This window comes from Thermothelomyces thermophilus, chromosome 4, assembly GCF_000226095.1.
Source record: "Thermothelomyces thermophilus ATCC 42464 chromosome 4, complete sequence".
Taxonomy (NCBI): Eukaryota; Fungi; Ascomycota; class Sordariomycetes; order Sordariales; family Chaetomiaceae; genus Thermothelomyces; species Thermothelomyces thermophilus.
In genome coordinates, this window is record NC_016475.1 from 4,579,048 (window position 1) to 4,593,212 (window position 14,165).

Genomic DNA, 14,165 nt, shown 5'->3' on the forward strand with positions numbered 1-14,165 from the left:
CAGAAAAACGCAACAGTGTCACTCCACATATAGGATTTGTCCCTCTTCGCGGCGAAGCCGGCAGGCAACCGTCTTGCCGAACATAACAGTGCTTGCCTCTTCGCAAAGTACCAGGAAACTTAAACAATGACTCTTCCAGATTGCAGGTGCCCACTACCTGTATGCATGGTGGTATGTCACCCCTCTGGACTTCATGGCACATACACAATCTGGCAACCCCGTCAATTGAACGGCTGCCTCTGTCGACAGCAAGCGGGGTGACTGTCCATTGCACACACACCAAGCCAGAACTCCCCAAAACTCCGCTACAAGTTGATACAGGCCCTCACCAAATTCCATACCAGATTCAGAAAACCTCGATGATACTTCAACGACACTTAGAAATGCCGTTTCCACCGCTCCTTAACTACCTGTTACTGTGTGAACAACCTCCAGTCCCATCCTCACCCACGGCTCATGCCGCCGCTGACTCGAGCTTGGCTTCCCTCCCGGCGAGGTTGGTAGGCCTGGCGTCGGGGTTCTTCTTGTAGTAGTTGTTGATCGCCGACTTGATTGCATCCTCAGCAAGCATACTGCAATGGAGCTTGACCGGCGGCAGGCACTGAGAAACATACACGTTAGCCTATCGTTGGAAGAGACTGGGGAGCGAAGTGCGACATACCAGCTCCTTGGCAATCTCGGTGTTCTTCACTTTTGAGGCCTGATCAAGGGTCATGCCGCGGACCAACTCTGTGAGGTAGCTCGAGGAAGCGCTGAATTCAAGGTCAGCATCCGCACAGAACCCTGCATGATGAGAAAATGCGTCCTTACATTGCGGAGCCGCAACCAAACGTCTTGAACCGCACATCGCTGATGACCTTTGTCTCTGGGTCGACCTTAATATGGAGCCGCATCACATCGCCACACTACCGGTATCGCCGAGTTAGCCTCGAACCAGAAACCTGGGGTCGGTTTTGTAACTTACGGCTGGCGCGCCCACCAGGCCCTCGCCCACCGACTTATCCGTCTTGTCTAATGTGCCGACGTTGCGCGGGCGCGAGTAGTCTGTTGTGGCGAATGTTAGCCAACCAGTTCCAATCGCGAATGTTAGCCAACCAGTTCCAATCGCTATTCAGCTAGCAGGAGCGACCGAGCGCAGATGAGGAGGCGGCGACGTACGATCGAGGACCTTCTCGTGGTATTGGCGTTTTTGTGGTTGAGCGACCAAGGGCGCAATCTGTCGGGGCGCCGGGGGGGCGAGTGGCCGGACCGAGGTTGCCAGAGCTCGACGTGACACCGCGCAGACCGTTCTCGAGAACATTTTCAGGTGCTGTGTATTCTGTGATGCCGTGCGAGGGAGAATATGTAGGAATCGTGATGTGCGAGTCGATCTTGGATGGCAATATCAGATTTTGTATGTTAGGCGTTGTTTGCTAGATTGGGGAAGAGAGCAAAGTGCCAAAAAGTTCCAGAGGATGCGGGACTTGATCATGACGATTGCTAGGGGCGATTTCCCGCTCGGGGTTTGAGCCGGACCGCTTAGCAAAAGTGGGTCGTTTTCAGTGTAAATTCCACCACTTTCAGTTAGCCACGGACAATCGCGGCAATTGCTCGGTCGGGCTTGGCACGCGAGCGCCATGCCGACGTCGGCTAGTGCAGAGCGTCCGCGGAGATAAGATTGATTGATAACGGAAACCGAGCTGCAATGGATTTGGTCGTCACAGCTCGATAGCTGCAGTTACGGATTACCTAATGAGGCACGCCACACAGCCCACAAAGAATCTTACCAGAACTCTCCACGTTTTGAGAGAACTCGTTTACCATGCGCATGTATTCCTTCATACAGTGGTATGTACGGTGCGGTCTTGGTTTATGATAGATATATAGGCAGAGTAGTCGGAAAGAGCTCGAGTATATTCCAAAATGAACCTGGAGGAGTTAGTGCACAGGTGTTTATGAGGGAGCTACTTTCGTAATGTGAGTAGTCTGTAAAGCGCCAGGAATGTAGTCAGGATCTCGGTTGGTGCAGTCGCTGCTGATTTCCTCCGTGCGAGACTGGTCACACAGTGCGCGTGGACCGCGGCATGGGAACTGCCAGGCTACGAACGCTTGCCCGCGACAAGGAGCTGCATCATCGCGGGGCTGTTGCCTGGTCTTTGCCCCGCGTCTCAGCTGCTGCCAGCTTTCCAGGTCGTCCCCACCAACACCAGTAAGCTTGTGCTACGACCTTGAAGGTGCAGGTTCAGACCACTAGATCCAGCTTCGATACTCTCAAATCCGAAAGTACCCTTCGAGTTTCCGGAGCAAGCACAGCCCTGACAATTCATGATGGTTTGCTCGCACATCGGACCGGCCAGTAGGTTTCTCTGCTCTTTCCTTATTCCGTATGCCTCTGCGGAACTGACGGCTCCTCAGACCTGGCCAAGCCGACAGCCGCCGATTCGGTGTACCGCGAGGACTGCACCCAGTGCTTCGATTCCATCGTGCGTTTCTCCGCCGTCGTACCTTGAAGTTGGCCTAGGTTGACAAGATCAGGATGATCCCGCTGGGCTTGATGTATGCCTCAAGTGCTTCAACGGCGGCTGCGCAGGTGACCGCCACCATGCAAAGCTACACAGCAGCGCCCGGAAACATCCCCTAGTCCTCAACATCCGCCGCACGCGGAAGATGGTTGTCAGGGACGAGCCCCCGCCGAAGATGTCCAAGCTTGCCATTGCCGCCGAGACTGAAGCCGACCGCTACGACACGGCGCTGAAGGTCAAGTGCCTCGAGTGCGGGATCGACGACATCGACAAGAGCGACCCCACGATCGCTGCGACGGTGGACGCCATCATGAAGGCCAATACATTTTCGCGGAAAGAGGAGGTCAAGGCGTGGGAGCAGGAGCTGACCACCTGTGAACACATTCTTACGCTGCAGCAAGAACCTCCCCGGCAAATCGAGTCACAGGACCTAGGCCACTGCTCCAACTGCGACTTGAACCAGAATCTCTGGCTTTGCCTCGAGTGTGGTAACCTTGGTTGCGGGCGGGCGCAGTTTGGCGGAGTGGGCGGAAACTCGCATGCCCTCGCTCACTCTAAGGAGTCCTCACACGGAGTGGCCGTCAAGCTGGGTTCGATCACGCCCGAGGGGACCGCCGACGTGTACTGTTATGCTTGCGATGAAGAGCGGATAGATGATAACCTGGGTGCCCATCTCGCCAACTGGGGCATCATCCTGGCCGAGCGGCAGAAGACGGAAAAGAGCTTGACCGAGATGCAGATCGAGCAGAACCTACGGTGGGAGTTCTCCATGACAACAGACGACGGCAAAGAGTTGACCCCGCTCTTCGGACCCGGCCTGACAGGTCTCAAGAACCTTGGTAACAGCTGCTACCTCGCCAGTATCCTTCAGTGCCTCTTTGACATGCCGTCCTTCCGGCAACGGTACGGTGGTGGCGTTGAGTCCCCCCCGGACGTGCTAGATCCTGCCCAGGACCTGGAGACTCAGCTGCGCAAGATTGGGGACGGCCTGCTCTCTGGTCGGTACTCCAAGCCGGATCCGGATGTGATTGCTTCGGAGCACTCTCCCGAGGTCCCGCATCAGAAGGGTCTTCAGCCATCCATGCTAAAACACCTCATCGGCCGCGGGCACGCCGAGTTCTCAACCATGCGGCAGCAAGACGCCTTTGAGCTTCTCCAGCACCTCGTCAAACTCATCACCAGGTCCCAGCACCCGGCCGGCCTCGGCGACCCCACGCGGGCCATGCGCTTCGTGATGGAGCAGCGGCTGCAGTGCCTGGGGTGCAAGAAGGTGCGGTACAGCAGCACGGAGCAGGACAGCATCTTCATCGACGTCCCGCTCGAGAAGCTCCCGGCGGAGGAGGGCCAAGAGCCCAAGTACAAGCCGGTCAACTTCAAGGAGTGTCTCGATACCCTGACGGCTCCCGAGATGGTCGAGTTGACATGCTCGGCGTGCGGGAGCAGGGACGGTTTCAGCAAGCGGCAGCTCTTCAAGACCTTTCCAGAGGTGCTGGTTGTCAATGCGCGCAAGATGGCCGTGGTGAACTGGGTCCCCGTCAAGGTGGACGTGCCGGTTCTGGTTGGAGAAGAACCCTTTCCTCTGGATCCGTATCTCTCCAAGGGACAGCAGCCCGACGAGGAATTGTTGCCGGAGGAGCCGGCCACGAGCAACGTGCCGGCGTTTGTGCCGAACCAGGAAGCGCTCGCCATGCTGGAAGGCATGGGATTCCCAAGGGTCCGGTGCGAAAAGGCGCTCCACGCAACAGGAAACGCGGATGCGAATGCGGCGATGGAGTGGCTGTTTGGCCACATGGATGATCCGGACATCGACACCCCCCTCGACCTCGGGGGTAGTGTTGGCAACGCCGGATACACGCCCGACCCGGAGAAGCTCGCTATGCTCGAGTCGATGGGGCTGGGCGGGCCGCGCGCGACCAAGGCGCTCAAGGAAACCAACGGGGACGTTGAGCGGGCGATCGAGTGGCTGTTCAGCCACCCCGACGACTCGGGCGAGATCGAGATTGAGGAGGCGGCCGGTGACGGTGGGGAGGGTGCGAAGAAGGGCGCGGTCGAGGCAGGTAGCAGCACGCTGCCGGTCAACTTCCAACTGCAGTCCATTGTGTGCCACAAGGGAACGAGCATTCACACCGGGTACGCTGGACCATCCCTCTTTAACGTGTTCTGTTCCGTGTTCGAAATAACGCTGACATGGCATTCAGACACTACGTGGCATTCATCCGCAAGAAGCTCGGTGACGAGACATCGTGGGTGCTCTTCAATGACGAGAAGGTGGTCAAGGTGGTGGATGTGGAGGAAATGAAGAAATTTGCCTATGTCTACTTCTTCCGGCGAGTTTGAGTGTACCTAGTGACGGGGACGTGCGTATGTTGGGGCGGAGTTTATGGGGTGTGTTGACATGACAATTGCCTGGACGGTGCAGTACAAACCGGTGGAGAGGGATGACCATTTATGGACCGAGGGTGGCGAGAAAAAACAAGAAAACAAACAAACAACAACAACAAAAAAAAGCCCGTAATATTCGTTCCGATTATCCACTGCTTGTTGAGCCTGTTTACTTTCCTGTCCTTCCACTCCAACTCCTCAACTCCCTGCCAATCCCGAATGAAGAGAGCAAAAATCATTAGACGTCCATTCAGATGAGGGAGGAAAAAAACGAAAAAGCAAAAGACCAATCCCCCTTCTTTGTGTTCCCTTCCCTTCCCGCTGTCATTTTGATGTGACCAGTCTTGAATGTGCTTCAATCCACCAGCCGATAGCTGACGAGGGTGTCGACGCGGTGGTTCTGGGTGCTGAAGCCGCGCAGCTGGACGCGCTCGCCGTTGACAATCTCCTTGGCGTCGCTGTCGCCCCACTCGACGGGCACCTCGCTCGAGGCGTCGGCGTAGACGAGCACGTTGAAGGTGCAGTCGCCCTGCAGCTGGGGCAGGAAGGTGACGGAGGCGGTGATCTGGCGGAACAGGGCGGCGATCTCGGCCTGGATCTCGGCCTCTGTCTTGTCGCGGGAGGGTTCCAGGTTCTGGTTTGGTTGTTGTTGTTGTTGTTGTTTCCCGGGCCCGGAGGCGGCCGCGTTTTCTTGGTCGGTTGTCCCTTGTGGTTGTGATGATGAAGATGATGACGATTTGGATTTGGGCTTTGAGGATTTGCTGGGCTTGCCGAGTATTTGTACCTGGAACGCGCGGGTCAGTCGACGACTCCGAGTCAGTTTTTTGTTAAGATTTGGCAGAATTGAGGATCGATCTCGGCATGAAAAGAAAGGAGAGAGACCAGGGGGAGTGGTCGCTGGGGGAAAGGGAAAGCCGAGGTCAGGGAGTCAAGAGACGTACGTCGAACTGCCAGCGCTCGACGTGCTCGCCTGTGTCCTTGTCGGTGATGACGATGACGAGCTTCTGAACCTTGCCTGCTATCATCCACTTGTCGAGCTGAATCATGATCTTCTTGATGTAGGCTCGCACTTGGTCGTCGGACGAGACCAGCATGTTGAGGCCATACTTCTTGACGGCCGTGAAGTCCTCGGCGGGGTAAACGCCTCGCTGGAAGCTACAGCAGCAAGATGTTAGTAAGGGCGGGCAAAAACCCGAGTTCGAAGTCTTTTTTTTTGGCAGGCCGTACAGGATCGTATGGATCGAGTATTGGAACTAGTGTGGCGGAAACGATGGGTCAGCAATGGCCACGCCAAAGTGCAGCCTTCAACGTCGGATTCGCTGGGGAAACTCACAAACTCGGCAACAAGCTTTGCGCTTCCTTTGAGCGACAGCTTGTGCACCTTGGACTTGTCCTTCTCCTTGTCTGGCGCGGCGGATGCCATACTTGTTGTCGTCGGTCGTTATGTATGCGGTCCGTTCGAACTGCTGTGGATGTGTCTGCGTTGCGCCTTGGATGGCCGAGGTTTAAGAATCAGGTACTAGTATTACGCAGTACCGAAGGAACCAGGCCAGTGGTGCGGCAGCTGCCCCACTTTGTTTACTTTTGCAGCTGGTGTTGTCGGGGGCTGCGGGCCCTTTGGTGAGGCAATGTGGGGAAGGTGTGCGAGGGTCAAGGGCGCGGCAAAAGGTAACTAAAGTATCACGTGACTACGCGTCGTCGAGGCCATGATTTCGAGGAAGAGTCCTGCAAGACATTTCTGCCCAGGAGACTCCGTAGAGAGAGATGCGAAACCTAGAGATCTGGCTGCCATGGAAAATGCGGCATTAGGCAAACAACTCTGTTGATGGTAGCGATTGGTAAGGGAGACGCGCATTGAGTATCACAATCACAGCCTTGGTTGCGACAGAGAGAGCGAAACAGAGCAAGGATTTCGGCGTTTCATTCAATCCATACTCCGTAGGTCACGTCACCATCGATGTTTAACTTGACTTTTTCGACCCCTGGCCGAACAGAACACCCCAAAACTGCAACAGCGATTCCTGAGGTAAATCAAGGAGAATTTTCGCAGAAAGTCACCCACGCACGCCCTGAAACAAGGGCGTGGTAAGCATTGATGCAAGGAAGGTAAATGTACACGCAGTACATGTAGCAGTGCGGAAATGATAAAGTACACGGGTATTCGGGGACCGTTCAAGGCGCGCATTATAGTAACCGCGCGGCGGCCCACAGCCGTCGCAGTTAGTAGTTAGTACCCGCTCGACCTGCGGTTGCTGCGCGGGGTCTGGTTGATGCGCACCACCGTCTCGCCCGTCTTCTGGAAGGTGACGTACTGGGGCCCGTCTGGGTGGCGGATGGCGGGCGGCGTGCCGGGTGGCATAGGCCAGGCCATCTGGCCGGGGGACAAGGCGGCGCTTATTGCGCTGCCAGTGCTTATGCTGCTGATGCTGCCCCGGCTTAGCCGGGCGTCGGCGGCGGGGACGATCCGGGGGTCTGGCGGTTGCTCTACCGGGCGCGAGGCGGCGACCGCGCCCGGTGACAGCATGCCTGATGATGTGGGGGTCACGGGCGACGGGGTGAAAGCACTGCTCGGGGCCGAGTCGTCCCTGAAGACGGATACCCGGTTGCTGTCCCGCGCGGCCGCGGCAGCAGGAATGAGAAGCGGGTCTAGGCGGTTCGTCTGGCGCATTGGAGGCTGTGAAGACTGCTGTCCTGCGCTTGTCGTGGGGGAGTGGCGGTTGGCGGTGGCGGCGGCGGCGGCGGTGGCCATACCCCCTGCTGCTGCTCCCGCACCTGCTGTTGCTGCAGCTGGCCCTAATCCTGGACTCAGTAGATTCTTATACGACGCATCTGCTCCCTGAGTGTTCATCCGGTGGAAAGCGCCCGGTCCGCCGGGGGATTTGCCGAAGGGCGCCAACAAGCGCTGCACGAACGGCGCTCTCCTGAATCTGTAGAGAAGCAAGGCGAGGAGCGCGAGGAGAGCAAGTAGTCCCACTGCCATCGGACATCGGAGTCAGCCACGAGCCATCCCAAGACCGCCATAACTAATTTTACAAGCAAGACAAGCGCCTAGGGATTCCGTCGTCTTTGGCACACTCACCCACTATCCCGGCGATCGCACCCGGGGGAAGGCCACCGCCACCAGTCCCGGCACTCCCTCCCGAGCTGCCGGCTCCAATCCCGCCGCCATTCCCGGATCCGCCGCCCGACCGCGAAGGGTCGGCTGTAGAAGGCAGCCCGGTCCCAGAGGGCGATTCCCCGTTTCCAGCGCCAAGGTCATTGCCACCGGCCGGGCCGTCTGTCGGGCCCGCGCTCCCGGGCCCATTCTTCCCCGTGCCGGTCTCCGAGCCGTTTCCGGGGCCATCGCGCTCGCCGGTGGCGCCGGGCTGCGCCGCCGCTGAAGTGGGAGATGCCGTATCTGTGTCGTCCGGCCGGCCGGTCCCGGCTGCGGGAGGCGCTGGTGGCCGGGTCGTCGGCGACGGGGAGGTTGTAGGCGGGGCATGATGAGATTCGGGTGGTGGTACAGGTTTCGGAGATTGTGTGTTAGCCGGCGGCGCAGCAGGAGGTCGCGTCTCGGCTGGGGGCGTGGTCGTCGGCGGCCGCGGCGCAGTTGTCTTGGGCGTGCTGGTTGCCGGCGGCTTGTTGATGGGCGTTGTGCTCGTCTGGTTTGGCGGCCAGGCGCCCCCCGGACCTGGGCCATTGTTTGATGAGCAAGCTTGGGGCGAGTAGTAACACCACCACGGCTTACCGTTTCGTCCACCGCCGCCGCGGCCGCCGCCATTACGTCCTCCGCCGCCGTTTCGTCCTCCGCCGCCGTTTCGTCCACCGCCGCCGTTATATCCTCCGCCATTACGTCCTCCTCCACCGTTACGTCCTCCGCCGCCGCCGCCGCCGCCTCTCCATTGACTCCCTCCTGATGGTGGTCGTTCCCGGCCGTCTGCCATCTGCATGGTCCCGTCCAATTCCTCCACCAGGAAGCGAATCCGGAGCGTAGGGATCTCACATCACCATGAGACTATATTTTCGTGTGTGGTTGACGAGAATCAACTTCTCCTGTTTGTTTAAGGGATTTAAAGTAACGAAAGGACTGATGTAAAACCAAGTGATGCAAAAGTAACGAGCGGACGCGGAAGGGCGAAGCAAGAGAAAGAGAACACCTTCCCAAAGCCTTCCTTCCTGCTGAGAAGAGGGGGGGGGGGCTGAGCGCGAATAAAAGGATGTCAGGCTCATCATCACGCTACGGGGGGGTAAGGCCCGGGTCAAGAGGGCCAACTTGACTGCACTAGAGAGACCAGGCCCCCGCACAGGGTGCCATCCGTAAAAACGCCAGTGCTGGGATGGCAACCGATCACGCCGCTTGGCTGCATGGCCACCTGGGTGTTGGTCATCAGGGCGACAGGCGCTTAACCCCAATCGGGGATTGCTCAAACAATCGGATGTTTCGAGATCAACTGTTTTGAGGTCGCAACGGGCTTTCCCCATTCTATGTGTTCCGTGCGACGCATTGCGTTTAATGCCGATTGAATGAATGAATCAATATGATAAATGAGGAAATGGTCGACCCGATCGACCTGTGACTGCATATCCTATACAGTACGGATGTACTAGGTGGTATGGGTAAGTTTCTTCCCCAAGACAGGTACTAGCAAGGGTCCCCGCCTACAACACCACATTGAGAAACAAAAGCGCAGAAAACAATACCAGCGCTAGGGTTTTGCTTTAAAAATCATATACATTATATAATAAGAGATATATTTATTATATTATATTGTATATGTCATTTTTCTCTTTGGTTGATGATGTTGTATATATGTTGAAGATGTATTTCTGGTACTTTGCAACAAACGCCTGGGAAGCTAGGGAGTTTTTCCGTGTCACCCCGGTCGGTACCTGCCTAGGGGGAAAAAACTTTGGCTCGCAACCACAGTACAGTATACCGAAGATGGGCTGCTGCTCTTCGGGTGCAGTGGAGAGACACCCTGCTTGGTGATCGGCAGTCGCACGCGAGGCTAAATCCGCGTTCCTGCGCACTTCAGCATCGCCTTTGTGCGATGTTCGCAACACGGAAACCGTAGGTAAGTAAGGTGCCCATTGAGGCTGAGGCCTCGTTGCGATGCATTTGCGCGCAACACGGATCTCAGTCTGAACGACCCAAGCACGGGGGCGCAAGCGCCGGGTCGGTTATTCTTGTGCAAAGAGTGAATGAGAGAAAGCAACTCGTCAAAGCCGATGCGACCGCGATTGCAATGCCGAACTTGCGCATCATTTCTTTGTTCTCCACATCAGTTACATGGGCCCGGCACGTGGAGAAACAAGGGCCAGTGGGTATCTGGGCCTGAGTGCTGGAGCTTGTCTGGTGCACTGACCATCAATTAACTAAGTTACTCTGTATGGAAAACACACTCTGTAAAGCGAGCAACACGACAGTTCATTTTATCATTCGCTAGGCCATTGACAACCAGTTTTTAAGACAGGCGACAGGCCAGTAACGAATGGATTTCGAGAATGCCTACTGCCAATACTTCACGCCTCCTGCAACCTTTCATTACTTACTTCACTCTCCGCAAACAGTAATATGATGGGCAATCCTTACCTTTTTTTTCCGTGTTGAGGACGAGAAGTCCCAAGCCCGGACTATACCCGGGAGAGGAGTTTTCGCCCGAAACCAAAGGGTGACGCACATTTGGACTGGTACAGCCAGGTACGCAGCCCCTACATTTCGGTATATAGCGGTTGGAAAAACAGCGAAACGAGAAGCAGAGCGGCGGAGGATGGAATGGGTGTTCTTCCGTCGTATTCCTTGGCGTGCGGTGGTAGAGATAATATGCATTTAAGAGAAGGGGCTGCTGATTTTAGAGCGGAATTGGATATTAGTGTGGGTTTGAAGGCTAGGATAACGAAGTTGTTTGATCGCGGAGACTGATACGCACAAAAAAGGCCTTTTTTTTTTTTTTTTTTTAGATTTAGGGTAGATTGGCAGCTATCTAACTTTCGGTTTTCTATGGTTGCACCCCTACCATTCTGCTCGACACTTTTACCCCTCTTATCTGATACGCCTCTCTTTGGCAAGGGCTATATCAATCTATTTCTAGAACGGCGGTGTCGCATATAATTAGTGTTGTCGGGAGCAGGTGCTTGTCCTGGCTTGCACTTCGCAAAGCGCGCCGGCGCCGGGTAGGCCAGCGTCGCATATAGTCACTATAATATAGTGTAGAGCATTAGGTGAAACACGCTTTCGACCCCGGCTTAGACCTCGAACCCCCACGGCTACCTCTACCGCTAGGGACACCGCTCGCCCCGTGGCCTGGTCTAATACGTTCGCCAGTATCTCTGCTCTGCGTCTCGCCCGAGATCGAGGCACGCCCACTTCGCTCCCGGGGGCCTCCGCTCCTCTGCCCTCTTCCCGGCCTGCCACCTGCAGTCACGGCGGCCCAACTCATACCCCCATCTGAGACGCCAGCAGGCTTCACCAGTTGTTGGACCTTGTCTCTCTGGGACGACGTTGACTCACGCCCACCGATCGGAGAGCTCGAGCTGTCGCCGAGCACAGGGAACAGTTCGTCGGCCTGTCCGCCGCGGTTGGTTTTGTTCTTCCCTTTCGACGTCCAAACGCCCATGGCTGCAGACCGCCCGCCGCCGCCGCCGCCCCCGCCGCCACCATCACTCGACCACGGATTCCCCAACCTCATCGCCATTCCCGCGCTGGCTGCTGCCCCGCCGACGGTGCTGCCGCCGGCGGTCCCCAGGGAGGGAAACGCCGCCGAGTCGGCCAGCGCATCGTACCGCGTGCCCCACTCGTCCATGAACTTCCTGCTCCGCCCGACCTTCCTCTCCGCCAGCTCCCGCCGCACCTCCTCGATCGACGGGCCCGACGGTAGTACCGTCATGTAAGCCGGCGGTCGCCCCCGCCAGGCGAACCGCCCGCGCACGGCAGGCAGCGGGTGCGCCAAGCCCATCTCGTAAGGGGTGACACCAACACCAACACCGACCCCGACCCCGACACCCGCACCGGCGCCCTCCATACCGAGGCCGGGCCCCCCGCCGCGACTTTTTGCCCTGCCTTCGTTTCTGCTCTTCTTCTTCTTCTTCTTGCCCTTCCGCACACACACACCCATAACCGCGGTGCCGGGCTGCTCGTCGTCTTCGTCATTATTGCCGTCGCCGCCGCGGTCGCGGTCGCGGGAGCGGGAGCGCAGGTGGACGTTCGCCCCGCGCTCCAGCAGCACCTCGAGCGTCGCGAGGATCCACCACGGCCGCGTCACGTCCTGGTTGCCCAGCAGCTCGTGCAGCGGCGTGCGGCCGGCCGCATCTGTCGCGTCCGGGTCGGCGCCCCGGTCCAGGAGGGCGTGCACGACGGGGAAGAAGGCCAGGCGCGCTGCCGCGTGGAGCGCCGTCGTGGTCGTCATGGTGTTGGTGGTGGTGGTGGTGGTGGCGGCGATCCCCGTTCTTCTCTTGTCGGTGCAGACGGTCGGGTTTGCGGGCTCGTCGGGCAGCGCTGCCAGCAGGGCGAAGGCGGCGTCGAGGTTGCCGTGCGTGAGGGCCGTGTAGAGAGGGATGTTGCCCCCGTCGTCCGTGGCCTGCGGGTCGCTGCGGGCTAGTAGGAGATGGGGGATGGCGTCGGCGATGCCCTCGGCCGCCGCGACGTGAAGGAGGGTTCGGCCGCCGTGATCGCAGTTGACCCAGCGCCAACACCTGTAGGTGCAGGTGTGGACGCGGACGGCGGAGCGTGTGCGGACATCGACGGCTGCGCCAAAGTCGAGGAGCGCGGCGACCGTCTGGCCGATGTTGCGGTTCCGGGCCTCGTCGGCCGCCGATTGGACCGGGATGGACAGCTCTTCGTGGCGCGACAAGCCTTCCAAATCGAGAATGGGGAACCACGCGTTTCTCTCGCGCTCGAGCAGGTTGATCATGGGGAGTGCAATGGCCAGAGAAGGGCCGTATTGGCCCATCAGCTTCTCGACGGCTGCTGCCTCGTCCGGGTCTGGGTCCCGCCGCAGCTGGAGTCGTCCTCGGTGCCAGCGGACCTCGTCACTCAGGAATGGCTGCAATTCGGCGTCGCGTCGTGACACTTCTCGCTTCTCGAGCGCAAGTTGGATGACGGGTTCGGAGTAGCGCCCCTCGATGTTGGCATCGGCGCCTCGGGCCAGAAGGAACCGCGCCGTCCGCGGCATGGCGCGATAGCAGGCAACGCGCAGGCCCTCGTTGACGCATCTCTGCGATGATGCCGACAATCGCGGGCTCCCGCATTCGATAAGCGCGGAGAAAAGGGCGCCTTGGTCCGGACACTGGCGGCTGGGCGAGGACGAGGACGAGGACGACTCGAAGCCGCATCCGGCCTTGATCAGGCGACACGCCACCCTTGGAGCGTCAGCGGCGATTGCAAAATCGAGAAAGGTGGTCTCCTCCAAGCCATCGAGGCCGATATAACCGTCTAGACCGAACTCGGTCCGGTAGTTGGTCATCAACGTATCCAGCAGTTTCGTCGAGTCAACCCTTGCCGCGTGGATGAAAAGCTCGCTGAGGCATTGGACCCGGTCAGCCCCCAACTTGGTTTGCTTATCGACATGCCAGGTAGCGAGGTACCCGGAAAAGCGATGGTAAAAGCTGCGAGCGACGCGGGAGAGGTTGTTCAAGTCGCCCAGGTCGAGGTTCGAGATGATCATCACCCATAACTCGACCGGAGCCCGGTTGGTAACGTCATCCTTGCTTCCCGGCTCGTCCATCTTGATGGGCCCGGTCTCTGAACTTTTGATGATTTTGTGTTGGAAGTTGATGGGATCACAGGAAAGCATGTAGCAGAGAGAGGGAAGGTGAGCCGGAGGCCCGGTTTTGGCAGGCCCGCTTGGCCCTAAACCTCTCTCGAACAACGTGCCCGCAGCCTCTCGGCGGCGATGGGTAAGCAGTCTTTGTGATCAGCCGCACGACTAAGCATATCACGGTAGGGGTGAAGAAAGGAGCCGCGAGGCCCTCCTCAACCGTAGAGTCCGCAGGGTTTGTGACATGTCACACACACAGTCTGCATGCATCGGCATGATCACTCACACTTGGAGCATCACACTAATGCATGCCAGTGACTTCACCTCTACTCCTTGGTCAAATCTTTTCAATGGACTTTGCATATTTGTTCCCACCGAGACCGCTGTATCCATCTACATCCTGTTTCCGACAGCCGCGGGCACCAATTTCCCAGAATGACAAGTGTGCCCCTTTCGCCCAGAAAATACCCCCAGCAGGTAATGAGAAAACCTCAATAGCCCAATGCCAAAACCTAGCACCCAGAATAAAAGGACCTATATACGGAAT

General features: G+C 58.0%; 5 protein-coding genes across 5 annotated transcripts; 1 reads left to right on the forward strand and 4 right to left on the reverse strand.

Annotated features, from left to right (window-relative positions):
* Nucleotides 1–328: 328 nt before the first annotated feature.
* On the reverse strand, nucleotides 329–1,507 carry MYCTH_2307775 (uncharacterized protein). Its single transcript, XM_003664640.1, has 5 exons — nucleotides 1,159–1,507; nucleotides 965–1,044; nucleotides 811–905; nucleotides 662–752; nucleotides 329–601 (listed from the first exon to the last, which is right to left on the reverse strand). Exons 1-5 carry the CDS (start codon nucleotides 1,298–1,300, stop codon nucleotides 455–457), a joined length of 555 nt encoding a protein of 184 aa, XP_003664688.1. The 5' UTR covers nucleotides 1,301–1,507; the 3' UTR covers nucleotides 329–454.
* A 521-nt stretch (nucleotides 1,508–2,028) lies between these two features.
* On the forward strand, nucleotides 2,029–4,859 carry MYCTH_2307780 (uncharacterized protein). Its single transcript, XM_003664641.1, has 4 exons — nucleotides 2,029–2,335; nucleotides 2,395–2,462; nucleotides 2,515–4,631; nucleotides 4,700–4,859. Exons 1-4 carry the CDS (start codon nucleotides 2,308–2,310, stop codon nucleotides 4,836–4,838), a joined length of 2,352 nt encoding a protein of 783 aa, XP_003664689.1. The 5' UTR covers nucleotides 2,029–2,307; the 3' UTR covers nucleotides 4,839–4,859.
* Nucleotides 4,860–5,019: 160 nt separating this feature from the next.
* On the reverse strand, nucleotides 5,020–6,398 carry MYCTH_2307782 (uncharacterized protein). Its single transcript, XM_003664642.1, has 4 exons — nucleotides 6,217–6,398; nucleotides 6,111–6,136; nucleotides 5,825–6,038; nucleotides 5,020–5,667 (listed from the first exon to the last, which is right to left on the reverse strand). The coding sequence occupies exons 1-4, from the start codon at nucleotides 6,304–6,306 to the stop codon at nucleotides 5,239–5,241; spliced, it is 759 nt and encodes a 252-aa protein (XP_003664690.1). The 5' UTR covers nucleotides 6,307–6,398; the 3' UTR covers nucleotides 5,020–5,238.
* A 277-nt stretch (nucleotides 6,399–6,675) lies between these two features.
* Nucleotides 6,676–9,088, reverse strand: MYCTH_2307785 (uncharacterized protein). The gene is made up of 2 exons (XM_003664643.1): nucleotides 7,963–9,088; nucleotides 6,676–7,856 (listed from the first exon to the last, which is right to left on the reverse strand). Exons 1-2 carry the CDS (start codon nucleotides 8,810–8,812, stop codon nucleotides 7,111–7,113), a joined length of 1,596 nt encoding a protein of 531 aa, XP_003664691.1. The 5' UTR covers nucleotides 8,813–9,088; the 3' UTR covers nucleotides 6,676–7,110.
* Nucleotides 9,089–11,027: 1,939 nt separating this feature from the next.
* On the reverse strand, nucleotides 11,028–13,702 carry MYCTH_2307787 (uncharacterized protein). Its single transcript, XM_003664644.1, has one exon. It carries the CDS (start codon nucleotides 13,583–13,585, stop codon nucleotides 11,081–11,083), a length of 2,505 nt encoding a protein of 834 aa, XP_003664692.1. The 5' UTR covers nucleotides 13,586–13,702; the 3' UTR covers nucleotides 11,028–11,080.
* Nucleotides 13,703–14,165: the final 463 nt, after the last annotated feature.

Coding starts and splice junctions, on each gene's coding strand:
- MYCTH_2307775 (XM_003664640.1), bottom strand. CDS start 1,300: ATGTTCTCGAGAACGGTCTGCGCGGTGTCACGTCGAGCTCTGGCAACC. Junction 1,045..1,158: donor CCACGAGAAGGTCCTCGATC/GTACGTCGCCGC, acceptor TCGCCACAACAG/ACTACTCGCGCCCGCGCAAC. Junction 906..964: donor GCCTGGTGGGCGCGCCAGCC/GTAAGTTACAAA, acceptor CGATACCGGTAG/TGTGGCGATGTGATGCGGCT.
- MYCTH_2307780 (XM_003664641.1), top strand. CDS start 2,308: ATGGTTTGCTCGCACATCGGACCGGCCA. Junction 2,463..2,514: donor CCCAGTGCTTCGATTCCATC/GTGCGTTTCTCC, acceptor TGACAAGATCAG/GATGATCCCGCTGGGCTTGA. Junction 4,632..4,699: donor GGAACGAGCATTCACACCGG/GTACGCTGGACC, acceptor CATGGCATTCAG/ACACTACGTGGCATTCATCC.
- MYCTH_2307782 (XM_003664642.1), bottom strand. CDS start 6,306: ATGGCATCCGCCGCGCCAGACAAGGAGAAGGACAAGTCCAAGGTGCAC. Junction 6,039..6,110: donor TACTCGATCCATACGATCCT/GTACGGCCTGCC, acceptor TTGCTGCTGTAG/CTTCCAGCGAGGCGTTTACC. Junction 5,668..5,824: donor TCGAGCGCTGGCAGTTCGAC/GTACGTCTCTTG, acceptor CGCGCGTTCCAG/GTACAAATACTCGGCAAGCC.
- MYCTH_2307785 (XM_003664643.1), bottom strand. CDS start 8,812: ATGCAGATGGCAGACGGCCGGGAACGACCACCATCAGGAGGGAGTCAA. Junction 7,857..7,962: donor TGCGATCGCCGGGATAGTGG/GTGAGTGTGCCA, acceptor GTCCGATGGCAG/TGGGACTACTTGCTCTCCTC.
- MYCTH_2307787 (XM_003664644.1), bottom strand. CDS start 13,585: ATGGACGAGCCGGGAAGCAAGGATGACGTTACCAACCGGGCTCCGGTC.